Source organism: Ischnura elegans, chromosome 10 (assembly GCF_921293095.1).
Source record: "Ischnura elegans chromosome 10, ioIscEleg1.1, whole genome shotgun sequence".
Lineage (NCBI taxonomy): Eukaryota > Metazoa > Arthropoda > Insecta > Odonata > Coenagrionidae > Ischnura > Ischnura elegans.
Window position 1 is genome coordinate 84,204,061 of NC_060255.1, and position 25,125 is coordinate 84,229,185.

At 36.3% G+C, this 25,125-nt stretch overlaps 3 protein-coding genes across 6 annotated transcripts in view; 2 read left to right on the forward strand and 1 right to left on the reverse strand.

Moving 5' to 3' along the window:
• LOC124167105 (DNA damage-regulated autophagy modulator protein 2) overlaps window positions 1-17,191 on the forward strand; it is a 39,496-nt gene extending 22,305 nt beyond the window's left edge. Inside the window, exon 7 of one of the 2 annotated variants that reach the window (XR_006866612.1) lies at window positions 16,987-17,191. The gene's annotated coding sequence lies outside the window, so the exon portion shown is untranslated. Of the gene's footprint in view, window positions 1-2,810; window positions 3,417-16,986 lie in introns of those variants that run through there. The other variant, XR_006866611.1, reaches the window with a different exon arrangement.
• On the reverse strand, window positions 5,575-22,096 carry LOC124167103 (trichohyalin-like). 3 transcript variants are annotated; one of them, XM_046544895.1, is made up of 6 exons: window positions 22,009-22,096; window positions 17,790-18,045; window positions 17,239-17,370; window positions 10,424-13,212; window positions 8,859-9,063; window positions 5,575-6,374 (listed from the first exon to the last, which is right to left on the reverse strand). In XM_046544895.1, the coding sequence occupies exons 2-6, from the start codon at window positions 17,973-17,975 to the stop codon at window positions 5,742-5,744; spliced, it is 3,945 nt and encodes a 1,314-aa protein (XP_046400851.1). In that variant the 5' UTR covers window positions 17,976-18,045; window positions 22,009-22,096; the 3' UTR covers window positions 5,575-5,741. The 3 variants fall into 3 exon arrangements, with proteins under 3 accessions (XP_046400851.1, XP_046400849.1, XP_046400848.1); XM_046544893.1 differs by lacking the exon at window positions 22,009-22,096 and adding an exon at window positions 21,420-21,506; XM_046544892.1 differs by lacking the exon at window positions 22,009-22,096 and adding an exon at window positions 21,216-21,299.
• Window positions 21,694-23,423, forward strand: LOC124167104 (probable palmitoyltransferase ZDHHC24). The gene is made up of 2 exons (XM_046544896.1): window positions 21,694-22,226; window positions 22,330-23,423. The coding sequence occupies exons 1-2, from the start codon at window positions 21,705-21,707 to the stop codon at window positions 22,663-22,665; spliced, it is 858 nt and encodes a 285-aa protein (XP_046400852.1). The 5' UTR covers window positions 21,694-21,704; the 3' UTR covers window positions 22,666-23,423.
• The last annotated feature ends 1,702 nt before the right edge of the window (window positions 23,424-25,125 follow it).

Below are 25,125 nucleotides of genomic sequence, written 5' to 3' on the forward strand. Positions count from 1 at the left end.
TGACCCCTTTCTGTTTTGCTAGCAGTTTAAATTTTATTCGGCATTTGGAAAATTTAATTTGGGTTGATTTATGCATTGGATCTACATGCTTGGTGTGATGCAGATGTGAGCTCAGTTTTCTTATTGTGTCAATTTTATGCAAAATCATACTGTTGGAGGTTTTCTGTTTGTCCACTGATGTTGCTGATCTTGTTTTCAAGCCGTTCTTATGCCATTGTTAGTTGCTAGGAACACAATCTGGATTTTCATGCCATGTCATTGTTCTATCATTCTTGCTCACTCACAGATTTAACTTGAAGGTTGGTTTGTGTTGACCCCAGACTAGGTCAATGGTGTGTGGATATCACTCTATCAGGGTAGGAAGCACATGGTGTAACCTTTCAATGGGAAGCATGGTGACCTAGTGGGTAGAGCATTGGGCTGCTCTTAGAAGTTTAGAGGGATAAAATGTGGGGTGAAGCCTTCAGAAACCTCCAAACAAAAATCCTTGAAATGCATGGGCGGCTAGGGAAAGGAGTAGCCCCTGTTTGAAAGTCACATGCCTGGGGCTGTCTGGTGTGTGCCAATCCCTCCAATGTGTCCTTCAGGAACCAATCTTCTGGTCGAATCTCTGAGTGAGTGTTTTTTGGGCTCATATTTTTTAGGATTTGGATTTAAAAAGATGAAGTTAAGATAGGCTAATAATAGGCCAAATGCCTGTAAAGATCACTGTGCCAGAGGTCTAAGTTTACATTCATTAATCATATATATTGAGGAAATTAAGATGCAAGGAACATACGAAAATGAGGATATATCATGATGATAAAATAAATATTGTTTATGCATTTGCTTCAGCTTTTACACATTCTGTTGGTAATTCTCAAAAATTGACTCAGAATTTATCACACCATCTTCGATTCACCTCTTGATATCAGAGTTCAACATTATGTTGTGCTGCTTTCTTTTTTTTAATCAATTTAGCCTCATAAGTTAGTACAATTATTATGCCTCTTTCTTTTCTATTCTTTTAAAATGACTCGCTTAAAAAAGCAAATCAAGAAAAGGGTATAATGGATGAAGTTTTTTCGTATGAATTAATTGCTCAGACCATAGAGTTACTCTGTGCTCAGATCCAATAAAAGTTATGTAAAATCTGGAAAACTTAAAATTGAGATGAGGAAAATAGTGTTTACATAGTATCTTGAATAAAATATCTTGTAGGGAAACCTTCCCCTATGAAGAAGTTTTCAGTATGTGTTCTAATAAAGCCATGTGAATCAATATAGGTGCATAAAAAGAGCTAACTGAGAACTGTTAATTTTCTCTTCTAACTGAGAAATGCTAAATTTTTTTCTCACCTAAGTGATATTGTTTCCGTTTACTGTATGTTGTACCCTGAAAGATGTGTAAGGTTTTCAACTGTCTGAATTTCCTTCAGTGTTGTTGAACCAAGTAGTAATAGCAGTGAGATATTCATGCTAACTTTTTGGAAGTTTAATGCTGAAAGAGTGGCTTCAAAGGTATGATGCATTTAATTGTGTGACACATAAAAGCCTGTCGAGTATATATTTCTGCCACATTTCTCTATTGTATCCTGGTTTCTATTATTATTTATATGATTGTACCCACTATCATTGGATACCTAGTTGAGGACAGATAACCCAACATTTGTTATACTTGTTATATTATTGCCCATTTTTTAATTTCACTAAAATATTTTGTGTAAATTTCCATGCAAACTGATAATGTATATAAGCTTTACTTATGTTGAACACTGCAGCATCAGTACCGATAGGATATCTATACGTAATGAAAATTGAATCGTATATGGTACCATGTTAATCTACCTTTGGCAAGGTATGCATCTATGCATTGCTGATCCATAGAGGGTTTGATTCACAAGTCTTTGATTCTTCAATGTTTGATGGCCTTGTAAAATACTGTTCACTTAAATTGCCACGGAAAATATTCCTTTGGACCCGGAATTGAACCACAGACTTTTGGCTTTCTAAGCCAGTGAGTTGACCACTATGCTATTCCTATGAATGACTTAGCTGATATTCCTGAATTCCTATGGAATGTCATAGAAATCCATTGTCTGATTCCCGGTCCAGGGAAATTTTTCTTGTTGCAATCTATGTGAATTTATTGCCATTCACATGGCATGACTGAAATATTACATATGTACTTTTATTATGTGCTGGATAGGCTCTTGTTGGGCAAACCATTAGCGTACAGAAACCCAATTTTCATCGGTGTGTGATGCATGAATTCAAGTACTTCAATTTTACAAGTAAAGCTACATTTATGTGGGCATCCATGGTTGGTTTTGCTCTTACAGATAATCACACATTAAACATTACAGTATTTATCAAATGAATATATGTATCCATCCCCGATTGGCTGGCAGAGGTTTTGCTGTGATGTCAATGGCTTCTTGTGCTTCTTACTGTGATTTGCATATTTTTAATACATACATACTAATCAGCACCAAAGTTTATCTAATGTACATGCTAATATCCAGAATGGATAAGAGAAAAAGCTTGTTCATTATAAAAAATAAATGATTCAGAATGAGGTGATTACTCAAGTGATTGTATGCCACCAACAGTAATTATTTCCTCGTTCATTGAATACGCTTCTGTTTTATACCATGTTTTTTTTATTCTTTTATTAATTTTGAAATTTTGCCTACTTTTGCTTGGCTGTAAGTGAAGGCGATTATTATTATTATTGTGTTATTGACATGTAGATGGAGGTCAAGGAAGTATTATTTAAGAAATGAAAGGAGGGTTGAGATTTGCAGTCCATTAACATTTATCTCTTCCTAGTTCAAGGTACCATGGATTCTGCAATTTTATATCCCCCTGCACTTGAAATGCTCTATGAAGTACTCTCCTCAGAACTCTCAAGTATGGATGAGGCGTTTCATGAAAAAAGCTTAATTTTGTCCTGGATTCATTTCTGGGTCCGTAGGTGTGCAAACCATTTTTCATCCAATAATTGTACCATATCTGCTCTGATTATTGTGATTAAGTGCTTGAGTTGAAAATGATTGGTGTTGTAATCATTATAAATGATATTTTCCATCACAGAAGAAGTAGTCAAAGTTGGTTTTATTTATCCTCTGAGTACCTACTTATAAGTTTCCATGTTATAATAATGTATTTGTAAAATATTGTTTTTGGGGGAATAAGGCTACATTGATAATTTTGTGTAGAGAAGTGGTGCTTGTATGATGTCATTTTCATTCCATTCATGCTATAGTAATGGGCTGTAAACCTTTTTGTTCTTTGGCTTTTGCGACAGTATTTCCAGAATTATTCAAGCCTTGTGGTTTCAATTGAAAATTGATTCCATTTCCCTGAGCTGTGGTAAACATACCTGATTTACCTTGAAAATTGTGCAATAAACCAATAAAAATTTGTTGTTTTAAATTTTGTATCTATATTAATGCACTCATCTAAGTTCTTTACCACTGTTTCAAATAAGTTTTTCCAGTCTGCTATGGTGCTTATAATAAAGACCTAAGTTAAAAATGTTTTTTTTATTGCCTACAAATATATTGCAATAATGGGGTGGTTTCCTATTTTTTTACTGCCTAAATTTGAAGATAATTACTCCAGGAGTACATATTTCACACTTTTAGATTTTTAAATGACGATATCTATTTTTCGCGACTAAATGAAAAGTGAAAATTGTCAAGCGCTCAAAAACACAACGGCTACGTATGCGGCTAGTGGTGGATGAGTTCATTGAAGCATTTGTTCATGAAAGCTGTGGCCAGAACATTGAAATGGGCCTTGCTCTTAGTACCTGGAAGCTGTGGACACAATAAGAAATATTTAGGTGAATAAATATATTTTTATCTCATGCACTGGAATAGCACAATCTGGTTGTAATTGATGATTGACTGCTTTCAGGTTCTCTCAATGACATGTTTTGCAAATGTTGCTGTTTGCTTCTACAGGTCTGAAGTGTAGAATGCAGGACGCTTAATAATAGCATCTTTCTTTTGTGATCAATCTTGCTTCTTCCACATTTAGATTGTGTGTTCATCGATGTCTGAGGTACGAAACTGCCTGTTAATAATGGCTCTCCAGTGCTCTTGAAGGCAGCATCTAAGAGCTCTAGACGTTTGGCCGATGTATGCCTGGCCAGAATCACACTTCATCTCATATACCCCTTCGTGGTTGCTTTCGGGCAATTTGTCTTCACTATTACTGAGTAAATCTGCTATCTTGGTGACGGAGGTGTATCTGGTCACCACAAGGTTTCTCCTAAGCATTCTCGTGATTTTTTTGAAAGTGCTCCTAAACTACCCAGACTTTACGGACTTCTGAAAGTTTGCAAAGAAGGAGTGCCGTTACGCACTATATACTTACCGAACTATATACTTGCTCTATGCTATTACACAGCATTTGCTCTATTATAAGCTGGAACTCTATTTAACGTGGCAGTAACAGGAATGAGAATAACAACAGAATTCGAAAAATGAAACATGTATTTTAGATTCTAGAAGACAAGACTACTAAATAAAAAAATTGATGGTTAATATAAAACATATGAAAATAATTTTAAATTCAAGAATTGTGGAATATCAAAATGGGGAAAAAACAGGGAAATGGCCAAAGGGAAAGATTCTGAAGGAGTGGGATGAAAGAAAGGATGCCCTTTCTTATTCATCCCTCCCCTTTTTATCGATACCCCTTGGCCTTCTCAATTCCCTGTTTTTTTCTCCAATTTGTTCTTCTACACCTATTACTATATCCCTCATCCTGCCCAGGTTTTTCCATATTTCCTTAGTTTTCTGTTATCTCGCTGGTTCCCCACCACTCTTCCATTTCACTCCCTTTCCACAAACTTGTCAAATCCTCCCCACTTCATACTCAAAATGTACAAATGTGATGTTCTAACATACAATGATGCCTTGTACCAGATGATGACTCTGTAAGACAAAATGCATCATGCATATTAAGATATTTGTGGAAAAGCGATCGTTTATTTTATGTCAAACATCTGCTATATCTTTCCTGAATCAGCTGAATTTAGAGTAATTGTCATGTGTGATATTTGGTTTTTAAATTGACTGTTTAATTTTTTTTTTATTCATTAATTATGAATTCTAAAATCTGAAATGCATGTTTACATTTTCCAATTCTGCATATTGTTATCCCTATTATTGCAAATTTACATAGAGTTCCAGCTTAAAACAATGGTAATGTTGAGTAATATATAAATAGTGCCATAAGTCTTACATCAGGTGAAAATTGTAAATATTTTCATTATTTTTTTCACTTTTCTGCGTAACGAAGTGCGTGATCACCCTGACCTTTCGAAGTTGAATTTACTACAGTGCTGACTACTCAGTAGGCAGGAGGTTATTTGGCTAGTCTGTCCTAGATGGGTACTTCTTCAAACTGGGTGAATCCACATGCAGTCTCAGAAACATGTTGGTCACAGTGACCATTGGGGTTTCTGCCTGTTTTTAGGCCTGTAGCAGCCATCTAATGCCAAGTGTGATTGTGTGGTACTGTTATTTTATCTTTTTGTGATAAGAAGTGATTCAAAGGGATGCTTTAAAAATGATTGCAATTTCATATCATCACTGTATTTTTCAGTTTTTAAAGATATAAATTACTGCGTTGAAAGTGGTTACATTTTATACAAATTGTTCTCTCTTGAAACCCTTTGAAAGCAAAAAAAAAAAAACAAATGAAAAGGATCTAAATATATATTTGTGTTCACACTCTTTAGCTCAATCAAATGCATTTTGGTAGAATAATCTTTTCACTCTCCCATACTTCAAATTTCACAGCTTGAGTATTTTGGCTCTTGGTTAAGCAATTAAAACGGGAAATAAATGCTTGGTTGCAAATATTGGCCTCATAAATTTTTTTGTTCAGCAATTTCTTTTCAGCACATGGACCCAGCTTTACTGGGATTGATAACATTTTTTCTCTTGTGGAAGGTTTTTCAGTGTTTTCCATTTCTGAAGAAGAGGCTTTTAAAATGTAGCTGCTATTATTTTTATCGCCATAGTCGATTTTTATTTCCATGTCTTCAACTGAAAGCTCCATGTTTCCTTGTTCGATTTTCGATTTTACATCTAGTTTATCTTTCAGTTCGTCAATTTCTCTTTTCTGGTGCCCAACTAGTTGCTCAAGTGTATGCCTCTTATCTTCCAGAGATTTTACTATTTCTTTCAATTTCTCGATCTCCGTAATCATCCTTAGTAAATCCCCATCTTTGCTTGTTAAGCTTTCTCGTAAATGGCTAACATCAGTTTCATAAGTAGATTTAGATATTTCCATCTCTTGTTTGAATTTCTCCATCAAATTTTCATTATCCACTGATGCTCTTCTCAAATTACATAGTTCCTGTCGCTCAGCTTCCTGTGGAAATAAATAATTGAGGTTAATACTAGAGATGATTGGAATGTTATATATTAGTAAGAGCTTGGTCATTTGACCTGTTATGTTAACATTATGTCAGTGTTTTGCCTGAAGAGTTCTCGGTATAGCCACCAGGTCAGGCACTGCAGTAATTTAGAAATTTTGGCAGTAATGCAGTTCCTAACCCAGTGGCAATCCCGAGAACTCTTCACTCAATCTATTCAATGGAAAAGCAAAAATAATTCTTAATTCTTTCTTCAGCATTTTAAAGTGTTTTTATGGGTGAAGATATTACATATATGCAGTGGGTGGTACCAGTCCTGCTAAGGCTGTAGTCCTTCCATTAGCTGATAATAGTGAATTCCTTAAATAAGCACACCATCAAATGTTTGAGGTCTTCAAATATTTAAAATTGACTCTAAACAGTTTTGATCATGCTGTTATCATAGCTCTTATAATTTCAGATCATTTTAAAAATTCCGCCAAATTTTTTCCTGTAAATTTATTTCCATTGCGCAACCTGCCATCTATCCCCCTCTAGGAGGCCATGAAGGAGCTTTCAGTGTACTTTGCTATTTATTTTTCAAGCCTTTCATGGTTGTACACAGGCCCAACTTGTTGTTGAAATTGAAAGTTGTCAATGAAATGTTTACCAAGTGTTGAAGTAAGGTCTTGAAATATTTAGGAAACTTTTTAATAATCCTATGAAGAATTATGAGAGAGTTTATCTTACTAATCATGCATGAGATTTCCTAAATATGTATTCTGTAATCATACACAGTACATTCCAGGATCTCAAGCTACCAGATGAGCATTCCATGTGAATGCTCTAAGCTTGGTTCACATAGTTTGAGTAGCAAAAGGAAAATTCCTATTTCAAATCTTCATAAGGGAGATAAATTCTCAGATATCTTTCAAAAACATCAAAGCCAGTGCGGCTTTGCTCAGAAATATGAAACTTAGAATCCTTTCATTTACGGTAATATTGTTTGATCAAAGCGGACCAGTATTTGATTAACCTTGGGCATCACTGGTCATTAGCAATAATGTCATATATCATTTTTCTGAAAGGTTGATAAATTCTTTGAGGATTCATTGATCTGAAAATTTAAAATCTGGGACTTTGCTCAAGGTCTGTATTATTTATGCTCGGCTATTCTCAAATTACTCCTTTAAAAAATAAGGGATGCATATTCAGGAGCAGCTCACCAACTCTTAGTGAAGTTTTCATGGAAACTGTGTTAACTGTTCTGTTTGATAGCTTCTCATCAGGCATTAGTGAATTGGTGGCTGCAATTTCGTGTACAGTTCCTGTACATCTCCTTATCTGTTCTGACGGTTTGTACAGCTTGTACTTAGCTCGTAAGTTCTACAATCAAGGGGGTTGGAATATCTGGAGGCACCGTTTCTGAGTTTTTAGCGTGTCACAGTTTCGCCATCTTAGTTTGACAATTTTTGGAATTATTGACTGATGTTTTGTGTTGGCTAAGTTTTGTTCTACAAATGCGTTACATGAAGTGAAATATACAACCATAATTGCTAGTATTTAGCTGGTGATTGTCATCGAAGCGCTCCATCATTTGCGATACTTCTGTTAATTTAAATATGTCCTGTTAGCCACTTGACAGGTGGGGATATCCTTGAAAATGTACGTTTTTACTGTAATTTTTAGATTTCAATTGGCTGTAATAAAATTAAATGCCAGTATAAGTGCGTAATTTTATTTTCAGCTTAGCTGGTTGTAGAACATTACCGTGGTGATTGACAATAAATTTTCCCTGGGAAAATATGTTTGAGACATAGCCTCGCGAAGCCTACCAATAAAGTAATTAAAGTAGATTTACTACATGTGTTCCATAGAGTATTTTAATGCATTAACGAGTTATAACCAAAAATTTCACCAAAACATACTCATGAACCCTCATGAGATTGCCAATGTTTTGGCCAAAGTAGGTGTGGCTTATCCTACCCAAGCACCCCCATTCCTGCCACACTTTGCTCCACGCTCGGAACCATTGGTGCCCCCTCCACTATATTCCAACCTCCTTGCCTACAATGAATGACCCATTTTCACTAAAGAAAGACAGGTTGCTCGTAACACCGGCACTACCTGTATAATCAGTCTTTACCCATGTAATGGTTTAAATTGTGAGCACAATTGCATATCGTGTTGTTGCTCTACTTTTCATATTCGCATAATTTGTAGAGATGTTGATGGTTTGAGGCGTTACTTTATGGACTTTATTCATATTGAATGAAAATCAACTTTTTCCACATAAAATATTTATGAGACACCAACGCAATCAATTACATGGTTTCAACGCACTGCGCCATCCTCAAGCCTGTGGATGACTCAGTGCGTTGAAACCATGGTAGTGATCTAATAAATATTTTATCTGGAAAAACATATATAGTTTAGTTTTCATTCAATTTGTAAAGATTGTTTTTAAATAAGTCTTGATGTTAAGGAGCTGCTTAACTTACCCTTTCCAATGTGATAAGTTCATCATCTATCATTTTCTGTAATGTGATGGACATCCTATTTCTTTCAGATTCTTGGTCTTTCACTGTGTTCTCCAACTCTGCCATGGCTTTCTTCCACCTTGCATTTTCCTCCTCTTCTTTCTTTTTCATTCTTGCCAGTTCATCTTCTACCGATTTCAGTGCCTCTGCCATTTTATCTCTTTCTCTGTAATGAAAGTGACCCGCATTTAAATTGTTATCTTTTTTGGTATTATGTATCAAGATTTTTATTCATGATGGATTCTGTTTTTATCAAACAATGGCAATGAATAATTGCTATGTTAAGGAATTAATTGAAGCTGTGAAGTTAGGCCCCTATTAGCCGAGGTAACCAGACGCGCCACCAGTGGCGCGTCCGGTGGAACTGGTCAGTCGTGGGGCATAGAATCAAATGAGTCCTATTAGCCGAGGCAACCATATGCCCCACCAGACTTTCCACCGAAACCAGTCGCCTGAGCCCCACAACCGCGCAGTCCACTTTGGCCCCTATTAGCTGAGACAACCACACGCGCCAACAGACGCACCACCGGTGGCGCATCTGGTTGCCTCGGCTAATAGGGGCCTTAAGGTTGATTATTGAATGATAAATTTGGAAGTTATGACTAAAATGAGAAAAATTCAGAGAAGAATGTGACAGTGAGAATCAAATGGTATACATATTCATTCATTCGTACAATTAAGTCACTATGTGATGAAAAAACGATAAAAGATCATCTAGTTGCTAGATACATATTTCATCAATTAGCTCAGAAACCTCCATTAATTATGATTTATGAGTCATCCTCCTATGCAGTGGCATAACTATGAGGGGAATTGGGGGATAGATACCCCCCAAAGTCTCACAGAAATAAAAAATATTTAAAACTATTTTCTAGTTTTGACTTAAAATAACTTCATCCAGTGGTGTAGCCAGGACTTTTGTTCAGGGGGATCCAAGGCTAGGGGAAAATTTTTGAAAAACGGTACTAAGTCAAGGTTTAAGCTAATTTTAACACTTTTCATAATTGAAAAAAAAACTTAATTTGTTTAAGAAATATTGTGTAAATTCATCTTTTTTCACAATTTTGTTTTTTCTTTTATGAAGGAAAGTAATTGTGTTTTTATATTTCTGGGAGGGAGGGGGGTTTGGTCCCCCCCGGACACTTCCCCTGACTATGCCACTGACTTCATCTGATGGAAGTTAAATTTTAAGAGCCAAAATGATGTAAAATGCATTTCCAGGCAAGTCATTTTTCGAAAATTTTCCCGGGGAGAGGGGTCACCACCCCAGGCCATCCTATCCCCCAAAGCATATTCCTAGTTACGCCACTGCTCTTATGAATCAACTGTCTAGTTTTGAATTTAATAAAAATACAAATTAGCATCAAGCATTCTGTTTTTCATTCGTACATTATGTCTTGAATATTCTGGATTTAATTATTCTGTTCTCTTAATACTCTTTGATAATGGGAGGTTGACTCTCTCATAATCTTTGAGAACTAGTATTGAAACACAATGGTTTCATATTTCTTGTGATTTTTGCTTACCTTTCTAGTGCATCTGCTCTCTGACTGTTCCCTGACATAGAATTTTCTAAATCAGTTGACCTCCGCCGTTCTGCATTCACTTTCTGTTCACATTGGCATAGTTTTTCTCGTAGGTTTTTTTCTACACACCTGGCATCCTTAAGATCCTTCTCCAAGTCTTCTATCTCATCGTCAGCTTCTTCCAGGTCTCTCTCTAATTCACAATTCTGTTGTTTCAATTTACAGATTTCCTGTTCCATGCACTCACATTTCTGAGCATAATTTTTCAAGCTATCTCTTTCCTTGCTTATGCATGCGATAGTATCCATAAATAACTGTAGCCTGGATATGTGCCCTTTTAAAAATTCTGAATCATTTTCTTTGGCGGCAATCAAATCCTCAATCATCATTTCACCCTTCATACCCGCATCTCCATCGGGTTTTTGATGCTTTTCAGCATCGTGTTTTTGAAGGCTCTTTGTCATTTCTTCTAAACTCATTACCTCATTCCTTAAATTGTCTCGTTCTAACTCCATATCAGAGATGATTCTGTGTAATTCTTCATTTTCCTTCTCTAAGGAGTCTATTCTTGATTGTAAATCTAAATCTGGTGTCTTCTTATATTCTTGCTCAGGAGGAGTAGAGGGAGGCTTCTCTTCTATCTCATCTTCTTCTACTGCTGAATGATACTCAACATCATCTTTCACATCCAGCTCATTGAATGTTGAAGGTTGCCTTATATCTTTTTCTGATGTTTGTTCACTCATAGACAAAGACCTTGCATAGTCTTCTAGTTCCTTTTCACTTTTCACAGAAGGATATCTCACGTAATCCTCCTGCACATCTTCACTAGTTGTAGGATATATTTCATCATCGGCTGTGTTTTCTATGCTTTTCGATGAAAGATCACTTTCAACTTCCTCAATTTCATGCTCACTCTTTGTAGATGCTTGTGGTTCAACCTCTTTCTCTGAATATGTTTCACTTGTAGTTGAAGGCTCTCTTTTTATATCCTGTGGAGTTTGTTCTTTCTCTGAATGGGTCTGACTTGTTGTTGAAGGCTGTCTTTTTATATCCTGTGGAGTTCCTTCCTTCTCTGAATGGGTCTGACTTGTTGTTGAAGGCTGTCTTTTTATATCCTGTGGAGTTCCTTCCTTCTCTGAATCGGTCTGACTTGTTGTTGAAGGCTGTCTTTTTATATCCTGTGGAGTTCCTTCCTTCTCTGAATGGGTCTGACTTGTTGTTGAAGGCTGTCTTTTTATATCCTGTGGAGTTCCTTCCTTCTCTGAATGGGTCTGACTTGTTGTTGAAGGCTGTCTTTTTATATCCTGTGGAGTTTCTTCCTTCTCTGAATCGGTCTGACTTGTTGTTGAAGGCAGTCTTTTAATGCCTTGCGGAGTTTGTTCTCTTTTCTGTAAGGATTCAGCTATGCTTTTCCTAATGTCATCTAGAGCTTGTTCATTTAGGAGTGAGATATCTTTAATGCTCTGTCTAATATCTTCTAATGCTTGTTCATTTAGCTGTGAGGATTCTTCAATGCTCCTTCTAATATCCTCTAATGCTTGTTCATTTTGCTGTGAGGATTCTGCCATGCTCTTTCTGATTTCCTGCAGAACCTGTTCACATATCTTTGAATTTTCTGAAATGCTCTCTTTTGTTTTCACCTCTTTTGATACAGGTTGGCTTTCATCAGCCATTTTTGGTTCATCACTTGTTTCAGGCTGTTGAAATGTGCCTTTTAATGATTCCTCACTTTTGGGGGTCAGTCTTCTTTCATCCTTTAACTTTTGCTCAATATCAGTTGAAGGAAGCCTTTTCTGCTCTTCAGGTGGTGGCTCAACCTTTGCCGAAGATTTCCTTTTCAGTTCTTCAGGTGGTGGCTCAACCTTTGCCGAAGATTTCCTTTTCAGTTCTTCAGGTGGTGACTCAACCTTTGCTGAAGATTTTCTTTTCAATTCTTCGGGTGGTGGCTCAACATCTTCTGAAGATTTTCTTTTCAGTTCTTCAGGTGGTGGCTCAACCTTTGCCGAAGATTTCCTTTTCAGTTCTTCAGGTGGTGGCTCAACCTTTGCCGAAGATTTCCTTTTCAGTTCTTCAGGTGGTGACTCAACCTTTGCTGAAGATTTTCTTTTCAATTCTTCGGGTGGTGGCTCAACATCTTCTGAAGATTTTCTTTTCAGTTCTTCGGGTGGTGGCTCAACATTTTCTGAAGATTTTCTTGTCAGTTCTTCAGGTGGTGGCTCAACCTTCGCTGAAGATTTCCTTTTCAGTTCTTCGGGTGGTGGCTCAACATTTTCTGAAGATTTCCTTTTCAGCTCTTCAGGCTGTTGTTCACTTGTGGATGGTGAATCTCTTTCTTGACTTTCAATCGGAGATTCAATTTCTATTGAGGGTTGTTTTTCTAAATCATCTAGTTGTTGCTCACTTTCAATTGAAGGTTGCCTTATCTGCTCCTTAGGTTCTTGTTTATCTGTGGATGATGAATCTGTCGCTTGACCTTCAAGTGGAGTATCAAATTCTGTTGATGGTTGTTCTTCTAAATCATCAGGTTGTTGCTCACTTTCAATTGAAGGTTGTCTAGGTGCATCCTCCAATTGTTCCCTTATTATTGAAGAAGATCTGCTACTTTTCTCTTCTAATTGCTGACTTTTTGTTGAAGAGGATCGTCTACTGTCCTCTGGCTCTTGTTCAACCTCTGTTGACTCAGGTGCTTCAAAGGAGACCAGCTCTTCTATGCTCTCTTGCTCAGGGAAATAAGCTGTGCCTTCATCCTCAGTCTGCTCCGCTCCACTTTCTGGTTGGTGCGGGGTCTTTTAATGAAAATTAGTAATTAATGTCCCCAAAAATCCTTGGAATTCATGTAGTGCGGCTTTTAAATGCATATATTTTGGATGTAGTGACATATAAATCAAACATGGTAAAAGGCAACTACTTTGTACTTTCTACACAGTTTTTTAATTACCCCGATGGATTTCAACAATAATGTGTCATTTTTAAGGGGGGAGAGCCAACTAACATAAATATTTTGTGCAAGCCTCTCATAAATATCCATGAGGTGGGGGAAGACTCAGAGGTAAGCAAAGTACTCGGCCACCTAGGGTGCCAGGAAAAAGAGGGTGTTAAAGTTCTGGTTTTTAAGCTCTCAAAATATAATATTCAATGTATAAGGATGTTATAAGTTCATGCTGATATTTTAGTCTCAAACCTTATTCCTATGATATTTGTATTTATTTTGAATTTAGCCAGAGAGAAGCCATACTACCTTTCAGTTTATCTTTTTGGGGTGGGGGGCCAGAATGTTTTTTGCTTACCCTAAAAAAATCTCTAGAACCGGCCCTCCATTTAGGATAATAGGCAGAAGTGAATGTGTGGGGTAGGTGAGGGAGGAAGGAGATTAAATTCTACCAAGATCAGCAGTAGAGGCACAATTGGCGTTAAGATACAATTCACATTTTATTAAAGTGTTGAAACATCTGGGAAGATTTTAAATTTGTCAAGTCGTTAATAATATGTTCATGGTTTTGGTGAAATCAAATATCTTAAAAATATTCCAATTTCTAGATAATGGGATTTGCAACTTTTATCATAAGTACCTATGCAATATTTTAATGTTAAAATCACTCTTGTGGTTTACTATCCCTCTCTCAAATTAACTGTGGAGATTCAAACATAATTGTTAAGGGTATTAACGGAAGCCAAATATTTTGAATATAGGCCATCATCGCCGGTCATCAATCCAAAGATTGGTTTCACACAGCTCTTCACTCGATTCTTCTATCAGCCAACCTTATCGCACCTATGTATTTATTCCTTTTCACATCCTCCTTTACCTGTTCCATGTATTACATTCCAGGTCTTCCTTTTCCATTCTTGCCATTTACCTTTCCCTCTACAGTTGTCTACATCAGGCAATCATGTCTCAAGATATGTTCTATAAAGTCATGAGGCTTCTCTTTCCCCCTGCTGTTCTTAGGACTTCCTTATTTCTGACTTGGTCGATCCATTTTATCCTCATCATTCTCCTATAGCACCACATTTCGAAGGCCCCTATCCTTGATTTCTCCGCAGCTATCATTATCCATTCCTCACTTTCACAGAGACATACTCCAAATGTAAGCTCTGATAAACTGTTTCCTTACTTCTATGTTTAAATTTTTCGCTGTAAGTAGATATTTCTTTTGGTGGAATGCTCTCATCACCTCAGCTATTCTGCTGATAATTTCTTTCCTGCTTTTCCCATTGCTAGTTTTCCTAATAGATTCATCCACCTCCTCCAGTTTTTGTTTCCCCATTTTAATGTTAGTCCTGACTTCTTCTCTTCTGCTGCAAACTATAATACTTGGTTTTCTTTGTGTTTATTTTCAACTGATATCTATCCAGTATCCTACACATTTAAACCAGAATATTTTTCAAATCCTTCTCTGTCTCTGCTATGATGGCTATGTCATCGGAAAATCTTAGCTTGCTAATTTTTCTCCATTTATTTCCCTCCTGAGGACTTTTCTTTGATTTCATGAATGGCTTTCTCGGTGCAAATGTTGAAAATTATGGGTGACAAAGCACAGCCTTGTCTCACTCCTTTCCCAATTCTTGCTTCCTCACAGCTGGTCCCTGATTTTATCACCGCTACTTGGTTTTGTATAAAGGCCACGACAGATTTTTTTACCTGGATAATTGATTTGAAGTACTTATGGATCATTATCTCATGATAACGGGATAGAAAATTTATGGGTTAATAACTGTCCATCTCATAATCTGTCAGCACTGAGCAAGTCACTTAATATTTCCTTACAAGATATTTATTAATAAGTAGGTAATAGTATGCATAGCTGTTTGTATAAGAACATGTTTTTTTTTCTCATGACCTTGGTTTCTGTAGCCATCAGTTTATGTATAAATGTGAATGATTTTCAAATAATGGTCTTATGTAATTTCTCCTCAATATGTAGAAATAGGAATAGAAACATTCTTCATGTTCATAAATATGTACCTTAATTCTCTTAAACGATATAATAACAATATCTAAGGAGGTGCTAAAGTTAGGCCTCCATTTTGTCCCTACCCTGGATGTTTGTCAGCATGGTTGCAAGAAACCCATAAGAAAAGAGTGCTTAATTTCCCTTATTTTTTCCTTCCAGTTTACCTCAATGATTTACAATGTACTGCCTGGGTGTCTTCAGACTGCCTATCCTTACATTGTTTGGCAATCCCTATTTTGGCAAAAACTCAGAAAATTACATGAGAAAGCATTACACAGATGCTAAGCGAATTAGTCTGTGAGCCACTAGAGACTGGGGGGATGAGCATTAGGCTTAGATTGCTTGAGCAATTGAGAATAGTTGTCTTCAAGAGTGACACGGAGAACATTACATTAGAATTCCACCACATTTCCCAGTCAAACATAAATAATAAATTAGAAGAGATATGTTGCCGAACGGATAGGTTTGGGAATTTGTTTTTCCCTGAATCAATAAAGGACTTCAATAAATATCTGTTATATGGTTTGAGCATTTCTTTCCTATATGTAAATGATGCCCCAACGCCTCCTGCCACATTCCTATTGAGGCAGGTAGCGGGTTAGCTTGTAGACGTAGATGAAACAACTCTGAATTTGCCAAAATCTTTGATATCATTGCTGAATACATTAATAATGAACCTTGAAAAAATGGAAACCAATCTTTTATGCAGAAAAACTTCAGATAGGCAGATTTTAACTTGTGTGAAAACTTCAGGTGGTTTTTTTGCCAGGGTTAAACTGTTGCTAAATGCCGTGCTAAATTACAAGTATGTATAAATATTTTGGGGAATTATAAAGGTGAATGCTATACTACGTTATGGCAAATTTCGGATTGACAATTTTATAAATTAAAATTAGTTGTAAAAATGTACTTAACTATTTAATTAATTATTAGCTTTTATTAGGGTCAACTTATAAATTCTATTAGTTAAATTCTGGTATATGTCGTTCTGTTCGAATTTAGGCACACAGCTTGTCCAGCATAAAGGGGAAAATAAAATTTAATCAAAGAAAGCAATATAGCAGTGTAGTTGTGCATCCAAACAAAAGTTGGGCTCAGTGGATTGACCACCCAAGTTTAGGAACACACCTTAGATGATAATGTATGAGACCACTCAAAGATTTGGGATGCGGTTGAAAGGCAGGAGCTTTCAACCGCAGATGAGGAAGCAGTAAGATATGTTCACTAGTGTATCACTGGTGATGAACTCTCAACCAATATCAGATATATCTGTATTGATTACAATACTGGTATTGCTACATCAGCACAATGTGAAAGGATTTTTAGTCCTGCAGGACTTCTTTTTTTGGACAGGAGAGAATGGATGTCCAACACCAATTCTGAATTAAGGAATTTATTAAGGTTTACAAACTTCTTAATGAAAAGTTAGAAAAATATTCTTGAACTTGAAGTTTGCATTTATGCTTGTATTTTATCAAAATTGGAAAGGAGTAGATTTTTAAGGTGAATGAATTTTTTTTAAAGGATCTGAATAAATAAATAATGTATAGCATAAAAGTTACTGTTTTAGCTTTGACTTTCATCAGTTAATTTTTCCAAATCTAGTCTGGGGAGTGGACCCTTCATAATAGGGGAGATGAGCACCCCTGATTTTAACAGCATGGAATATGGAATGAATGTTCTTAAATCATGGAAAACGCAGCTGCAATACAACTCAGACTGTCATTGAAATCAAGGACTGTATTATTTTTAATGAATATGTTTTATTTATCTAAAGCAAGAAATGTAAATAAAATAAATGTAAATGTAATACCTTCTGTGCTTTACTTAATATGCAATAACTGATCCAGTACCTACCTCCAAAACTCCATCTACGTCAATACCGTTCGCAGCTAGTGCTGCTGACAGTTTCCTGATGTCAGAATTTTTTTTTGCAAGTAATGCACCCGCAAGTGCAATAGCTGATGGCAGATAAATGTCTCCAAACTCCTAAAAGAAGAAGTGGATATTATTGTAAGCAATTAAAAATTTTTTTGTATCTTCAGCAATGGAAATTTTCATGAATATTCCCAGATTTTGAAACAGCTGTTGCATAAATTTTTTCATGTGTCTTCTGTCATGTTATTTTATTTCCCTAAACCTTTCATTTTTTAAAATTATACACCTTAATTTATTCTGTATGGAAGCTTTTATAACACTGCTTAATTAAAATAATATCTTGGTATGCACATGCTTGTCTGAGGTTGGTTGGTTACCCCAGAAAAGAAGATATCTACATTAATACTAATGGTCAAGACAACACTTCTTCTCTAAGATATTTGCAATGCTTAAGATTTGTTAGTAATTATTTCAATTCAAATTTTCTGTAATGTTTGCATTGAAATTGACATTATTTAGTATGAACTTACATTTGAGTAAATTTCTGGATTGATGATGAATTCTTGAAAAAATTCTCTTCTTTCATTCTTACTTGCACTCCAAGAGCGAATGTCCACATTTGATATGTAGGTTTTGAAACGGCCCTCACTTCTTTTTTTTCCTATTGTATAAACGCCACATAGTTCGGAAAATTTGTACCTGGAATTTTGACTCATGATGATGAGGTTTTAGGTTTCAAGGTTTTGGTTTAACCCATTTTTAAGCTTTGTTCTTCATAACTGAGGCCTGTAAAAAATCGTGAGAGAGATTTAACCTTCTTAGTGCTATCCTTCTTCTTGGGATATTGGCGAGAAATGTGGAGGGTATTTTTATAAAATGTAGCAAGTAGGTAAAAAAAATACAGCGCTATTTTATAACATATACATTACATAAGTGTGTTTTTTTATTATTGAGGTTAAACTGGTTAATATTGACAAATTATTTCTACGTTTACTGAAATAAAATATATCAATGTCAGAGGTTAGGTCAAATTAAATAATGTACTACATAAGAGCTGATATGCCGGCCCACCACACTTTTCACCCGAGCGGCAAAAGCTGATGTAATGACCCACTGCACTGAAAGGGTTAATGTGACAGTTTGTAATAATTTTATGATGAGGATCACTTGTTGGATTCAGGCAGGAAGGGGAAATCCATCCTTCAAAGTCAGGAAAAATATTGTAGGCCTTCCCCAAACACTGTAGCTATGGAGGCAGTAAATTGGACAGGGTTCCCACTCAACCGTGAATAAGCCGTGAATTTAGTCTACAGTGAATTTCATCATAAAACCTTAAAAATCTCTCAAACTTGATTTTAGAACTACGATTGAAAGAGCAAAAGAAAAATTGATATGTTGATCATGTTTCAAAGTCAGTCATGCGTAGACACTGTCCACACATTTATCTGTGCACGTATATTCTAAGCGTAATTATTAGTCCGTGTGCCATGGCGACACATTGACTTTAAGCCTGCACCAAAGCCGGAAGACTGGTAACCAAAGTGTTCATTAACCCTGGTGAAAGTTCAGACACTTCTTAAATCCCCTGGCACCCTGGTCCCTCCATATTCCTGCTCACAAACTTAAGCCAGAGCTGAATTTTACCAGCGACGTCAAGAGAGGTAGCACTTTCATAGTGTTACATCTACGTACTGTTCAGTATGCTACATTTTTATGATTCATTTAACATTCATGACGTGTCCTATATCTATGTTCTGTGGCTCACTGTAATATATGATCTTCTGGACAAATAAAATTAATAAAAATAATAATAATTAATAAATAATTGCTGCGTTTGCTATTACGGCGTCTGTCGCGTTTGTTAAATTTTTAGTTAAACTGCGGCTGATGATTGTTACGCGATCAATATTTCTGCCTAAAATGGTTTTTCTGTAGACAGTGAATTTGACGACATCTAGACCGTGAAAACCTGGAAAAAACCGTGAATTTTATATTTCAGTTTGGGTGGGAACCATGATTAGAGGAAAACTAGAAAAGCATTTAGAACATTAAGAAGAGAATTGTTTGGCAAGGAGCGTATAATGTATAGGAAAGCATTTTTGATAGAAGGATTATGAAAGAGTGTAAATAAAAAGATGGTTTTAAGTCTGATTTGAAACAGCACTTCACAGGGTTGAAACATTCAAAATGTAGGGAAGCTCATTGATAGAATACCCAAGCAAGGGAGCTCATGGATAAAATGAAAACTATGAATTCTAATATGGAGTTGAAGAAAGATATTCATGAGAGAAAGGGAAAGGCCATGGTAATAAACAAAATTTATGTTGGAGCCATACCCTCACCTGGTAGATTAGTTACTTAAACTTTTTTAAAACTGAGTTTTATTTTGATGATAAAGTATTTCATAGGTAGATATTACTTTTACTGAAATAAAATATATCAATGTCAGAGGTTAGGTCAAATTAAATAATGTACTACATAAGAGCTGATATGCCGGCCCACCACACTTTTCACCCGAGCGGCAAAAGCTGATGTAATGACCCACTGCACTGAAAGGGTTAATGTGACAGTTTGTAATAATTTTATGATGAGGATCACTTGTTGGATATATTAATAAATATATGTTTCATGGATTATTAGGAAAAAAGGTAAAAATTGATAAAAAATACTTAAAAATATTCATCCAGAAGAGCTCAGTGAGAACCTTCAAGATTCAAGGATAGACTCTTCTCGTAAATTGACTTGATATTACCATACCGTTAGTTAAGGAAAGCTTATTTTTTTAAATCATAGCTAATGGCAAAGAACCTTATCCATCTCTAGTCAAAAATATTATCTTGAGGCTCTTATCCATGGTTCATAAGATTGATGCTCAGTTGGAGTTTTTATTGATGAGACTTATTATGGATTGTTCTGGTTCATAATTAAACAGGTTAAACTGTGATGAACAGGGCTAAAGACCAGATGCACCCTAGGTGATTGGCATCAGTTTGCATTTTAGGTGTAAGAGCACATCAACAAAGTGTGGTATCTCTGTCTCTCTCATGTAGTATGACATTTTAATGGCAAAATAAAACAGCCTTTCAGCTATATTGTTTGTTAAGACACATCAATATCATTTTACCAATAAAATTTTGTGTTACCAGTATTTGTAATTTCATATTTTTGCCTTCCCTACAGTGTGAGACTTAAGTATAAGAGGCCAAAAATCAACCATGAAATCACAGTTTTCACATTTCAAAAGGGAGATAAAGCCTGTTAAAATAACTTACAAATGAGAAAATTGCAATTACTTCGAGGCATAACTTTCATTATTCCCTATTGATTCAATGTCCACTTTCGTTATTCCCTGGTAATATGGCAAGGAATAAAATTAAAAAATGCTTTATGGAAGCCAAATCGACTTAAAGGCTGTCTTAAATCCTTTCACTTCCATATCACCCTAAAAGTGATGACAACCTTACCATGTCCTAAACCTTATCTTACCTTTCCCACATGTTCAAAGATTGGTTATGAAGTCACGATGTTTTCAACTATACTATATAAAACGAACTTATCCCGATAATTCTACCTGTGAAATTTGACTTATTAAAATCTCTTTTGCAAGAGTTGGGACACGTTCGTTTAAAAACAAATTTATGTTGAAGGAGATAGTTAATGATCAATTGCATTTGGAACAAAGTAGGCATAGTGTCAAAAACTCTCGGTTTAGCTAATGAAAATGCTAAATTTCCGCAATGCAATGTAAATATTAAATAAGAAAAAATGTATGAGCGATTATTGATGTCAATGTTATTGCAAGTCACTAATTTGTGCTAACTGTATGAAGGAAGGCGTACATGCGAGCTAGAAGAATTAATGCTTCAGTCAAATCATGAGACACTAATAATTATGCATATCGCATTCCTTTATAAAAAATCAAGAATATATAACGAAAAAATTATGTAAAAACTAACCCAACCATATCTTTCCACTCCGTTTTCTTACATCGCTGAATGATCGCAGAAATCGTTTGTTCGAAAAGTTGATGTCAACGCGCTAAATTTGAAAGTCTTAAAACGATGCTCATTTATTATCTTAAAAATGATCTTGGCGGCTGCCTTTGTAGATAATTTTCGTTTTAGATAGCGTGAGAAGAGATTATTTGGAATATTTCGTACCTTGCCGTAAGTGGAAAGATGCCAAGCAGATTCAAGTGTGCTTCCACGGTCGAGTTGTTGTTTTTACATTTTATTGTGGACATAATGGTACGGAGGCTGCTGTAAACAATGGTCTCATTAAAAAGTTGAAATTGTGGAACCGTGTTAATTCTTTTGAAATTATTTACTTATTGACTGCGGCTGGAATGAATACTTAATATGTTTCTCCGTGTAAGTTTAATGTAGAAATTTATTTTTTAAGTTAAAGCTAGTGCTACATTGTGTTGTATTTACAATTATAAAGAAATGAAGATACGGAAAAAGTGTTACCCAAAGACCTTTATGGACCTATTGTCATTCTCATTCATATTCCTTATAATACCTGTTATGTATTGGTTTGAGTTGTTTATCGTGTTACCTACGGTTTACACACCTTGGTCTCTATGGCATACATTTCACTTTCTTTGTGGCACTCTAGTCATGATTAATGTTACAAGCAACTTTATGGCCACTTTTCTATGTGATACGAGCCTGAGCAAGGACAATTTTGCTCAGCAAACTAGTGATTCTGTGTATCGAGGTTGGCACCTATGCAAGTCGTGCGACTTACCTGCTCCTCCAAGATCTTGGCATTGTGACATATGTGGATGTTGCATTCTTAAAAGGGAGCATCACTGTCCTTTCACGGGATGCTGCATTGGACACTACAATCATAGGTATTACTTAATGTTCATTCTGAATTTGTTCATTGCCACAATGTATGCAACTATATTCAACAATGCCTTCATATGGAAGCACTTTACCTGGGGCGTCATCGCAATAATGAAGGTTAATATTCATTTAGAGTACCATTAATTCAGTTTTCATTGTTGATTATTAGTGTGAGCGGTGTGGACCAATAATTGTAATTAATAATATTATGATTTTTCAGGTGCTTTGCCCCTTGGCCATGCTTGTCTATGGCTTCGATGCCTCACCGTCATCGTTTTTTGTCTTCCTATATATAGTAAATGTGGCTGGCATGTTTATCTCAGGTTCACTTCTCTACATTCATGGAACAATTCTATTGCGGGGAATCGTTACCTATGAAAAAAGACACAATATAATGGATTATGATTACGGGGTTGAGCAAAATATTAAGGAATTGCTCGGTGATAAGTGGTTTCTAGTTTGGATTTATCCATTTGCTCAGTCCAAACTTCCACGAAATGGTGTCAGTTGGCCAGCTTTGGAATCTGCAGTGGAAGGAAACAGGAAAGACAGGTAACTAAATGAACAAGTTGGGATAAAATGTGAATGCTGTTAATTAGTGTTACTTAAACTAGTTCAGAGATTTCTGAGCGGTAGTAACTTAATTCTATGTAGTGAGGTGTGCATGTGGTGCTCTAATATAGGGAAATTTATAATTTGTTGAATCAATATATGTATTTGCTTTGCATCTAGAAAATGTTATCTCAGTAGATGTGCACCACCAGTAAGATGCCTTTTTTAAGTGTGGAATAAATTTATTTGTGGTGGATAACAAATGCTTTATCAGTGAAGACTGAAATTAAAGGTGGCCTGGTAGAACCATTATAATATGCTGGACATATTGCTGGTGGAATTTTTTGTATCATGAGTGTAGACTTTCACAAGAGGTACATACCATGGTTGATATCTTTGCGTTTTTTTATTTAATCACGCATAGAATCGTTTTAGAGCTGCCAGATGTTATTTGACATCAGGCTGTCGTCAGTGAAAGAAAAAAATAGTATCAGTGTATGCTCTCCGTGAAGCCAAGTGAGTCGGCCCTGTACAGACTGTATTCTGGTAGATATAGTTGATGTCAGAATTCAGTCAGGCTGACATCAATGGACTTGAACTACCCATATCAGGCTGATTAATGGTGAAAAGTGTCTGCTCAGTAATACTTATTCCTATTTTGTTCATATTATGTCAACATATGTATAAACCATGCATGGTTTTCAAAACTTTCTATTTTTTATAAGTTGTCAATGGATGTATAAAATTGTTTGTCTGATGAGAGTTTTTCGTCATATTTTGCATTTGTATTGAAAGACTTATTCATCAGTGTTGAGAGTGATGTGTGAAGGCTACATAGGGTGACTATCTTCCCTCATTAATATTAGATTAATGAATTTCCAGTGCCAAGGTATGCACTTTTGTTTTTCAAACCATTATATTTATGTTTTTAAACAAACATGCATGCATTAGCGAACATGTATTTATTATTAAATAATTACAGAAAGCGAGTGCTATTGCATGATTCAAGAGAAAACAATGTGATCTCTCTTAATTCAACAGTCACTTAATCAGGATAGTTGGATACCTTTTTTCTTATTTACTGTTAGGTTTGCTCTCATTTGTAACAAAATGGCCACAACTAATGATTAACGTGAAAATTTCAGCATATTCACCCTTTCACTGCCGTTCAATCTCCGAAAACCTTCTCCTCTCATGCGGCGAAAAGGTTAAAATGCATTTCGTTGGGCCATGGAGCAAGTACTTCCAGGATGGGCGTGGTACACCCTCATAGGGTTGCAAATCCGGGACCCTTTCCTGGACTAGCTCACCCTTGCTGGCCCGTCTCTTGGACCCTCCGAGCAGGGGACCTCCCTCCCGAAAAGTGACTGCTCTGACTGCAATTTGAAAATCAACCAATCAATCCGATCATCAAAAAATGATTGTTTGTGAATGCGATGGTGGTTGGCGTAACATGGTGGAACTCCTTCATGATGCACAAAGGTTAAGACTTTTTCTTAACCCTTGTGCATCATGATTGTTTGCATCGCACTCCTGTCAATCAAGCAATCAAGTACATCTTTGAACCGTGTTTCTGTGATGAAAATTAACAATTTTATTTCTTGATTGAAGCTTTCGCGGCTCATGATTATTAAAAGTAAGTCACATACGGGTGTATGCCGCGTGTCGTGATGGAGATAGCCCCGACGTTTCGCGACCGACTGCTGGTCACTTTTTCAAGGGAATAATGTTAGGATTGGGTTTTTGCTGCCTTTTTATATTTCAGGTGGGAGGGGTGGGCGGAGGGTGTGGGGAGTTAGGACTGGAGGGGGAAGATAACGAAATGTTGCGGATGACTGGGTTCCAAGTATTGCTGATTCTTAATCCGGTATCTCTATTGTAGTTGTTCTTGTTTTTCTTTATTTCTATGGCCTCGCGGATGAGTCTCGTTTTAAAATGTTTAATCCTCGCGATGACTCTTGATTTTTTGAAATCGATCGCATGTCCGGTGGCTTCGTGTTCTGCTACGGCTGACTTTGAAGGGTAACCCAGTCAAATGGCCCGCTTGTGTTCTTCTATCCGAGTTTTGACTGTTCGTCCGGTTTCCCCGATGTATTTCTTCTCACACGATCAGCAGGGGATTTCGTATACTCCTTCAATTTGAAGTGGCGTCCTATCCTTGGCATTTCTGAAGAGGTGTCGTACTTGGGTGTGTGGTTTAAAAATGGCTTTAATGACTTTGCTAAAAACGTGGCTGCGGACCACTGGAAATTGGCCATTTTAGCAAAGTTAACAAAATCATTATTTCTCATCGCAGAAACACGGTTCAAAGACGTACTTGATTGCTTGATTGGCAGGAGTGCGATGCAAACAATCATTTTTTGATTATCGCATTGATTGATAGATTTTCAAAATGCAGTCAGAGCGGTCATTTTTGGGGAAGGAGGCCCCTGGCTCGGAGGGTCGAAGAGAGGGTCCAGCGAGG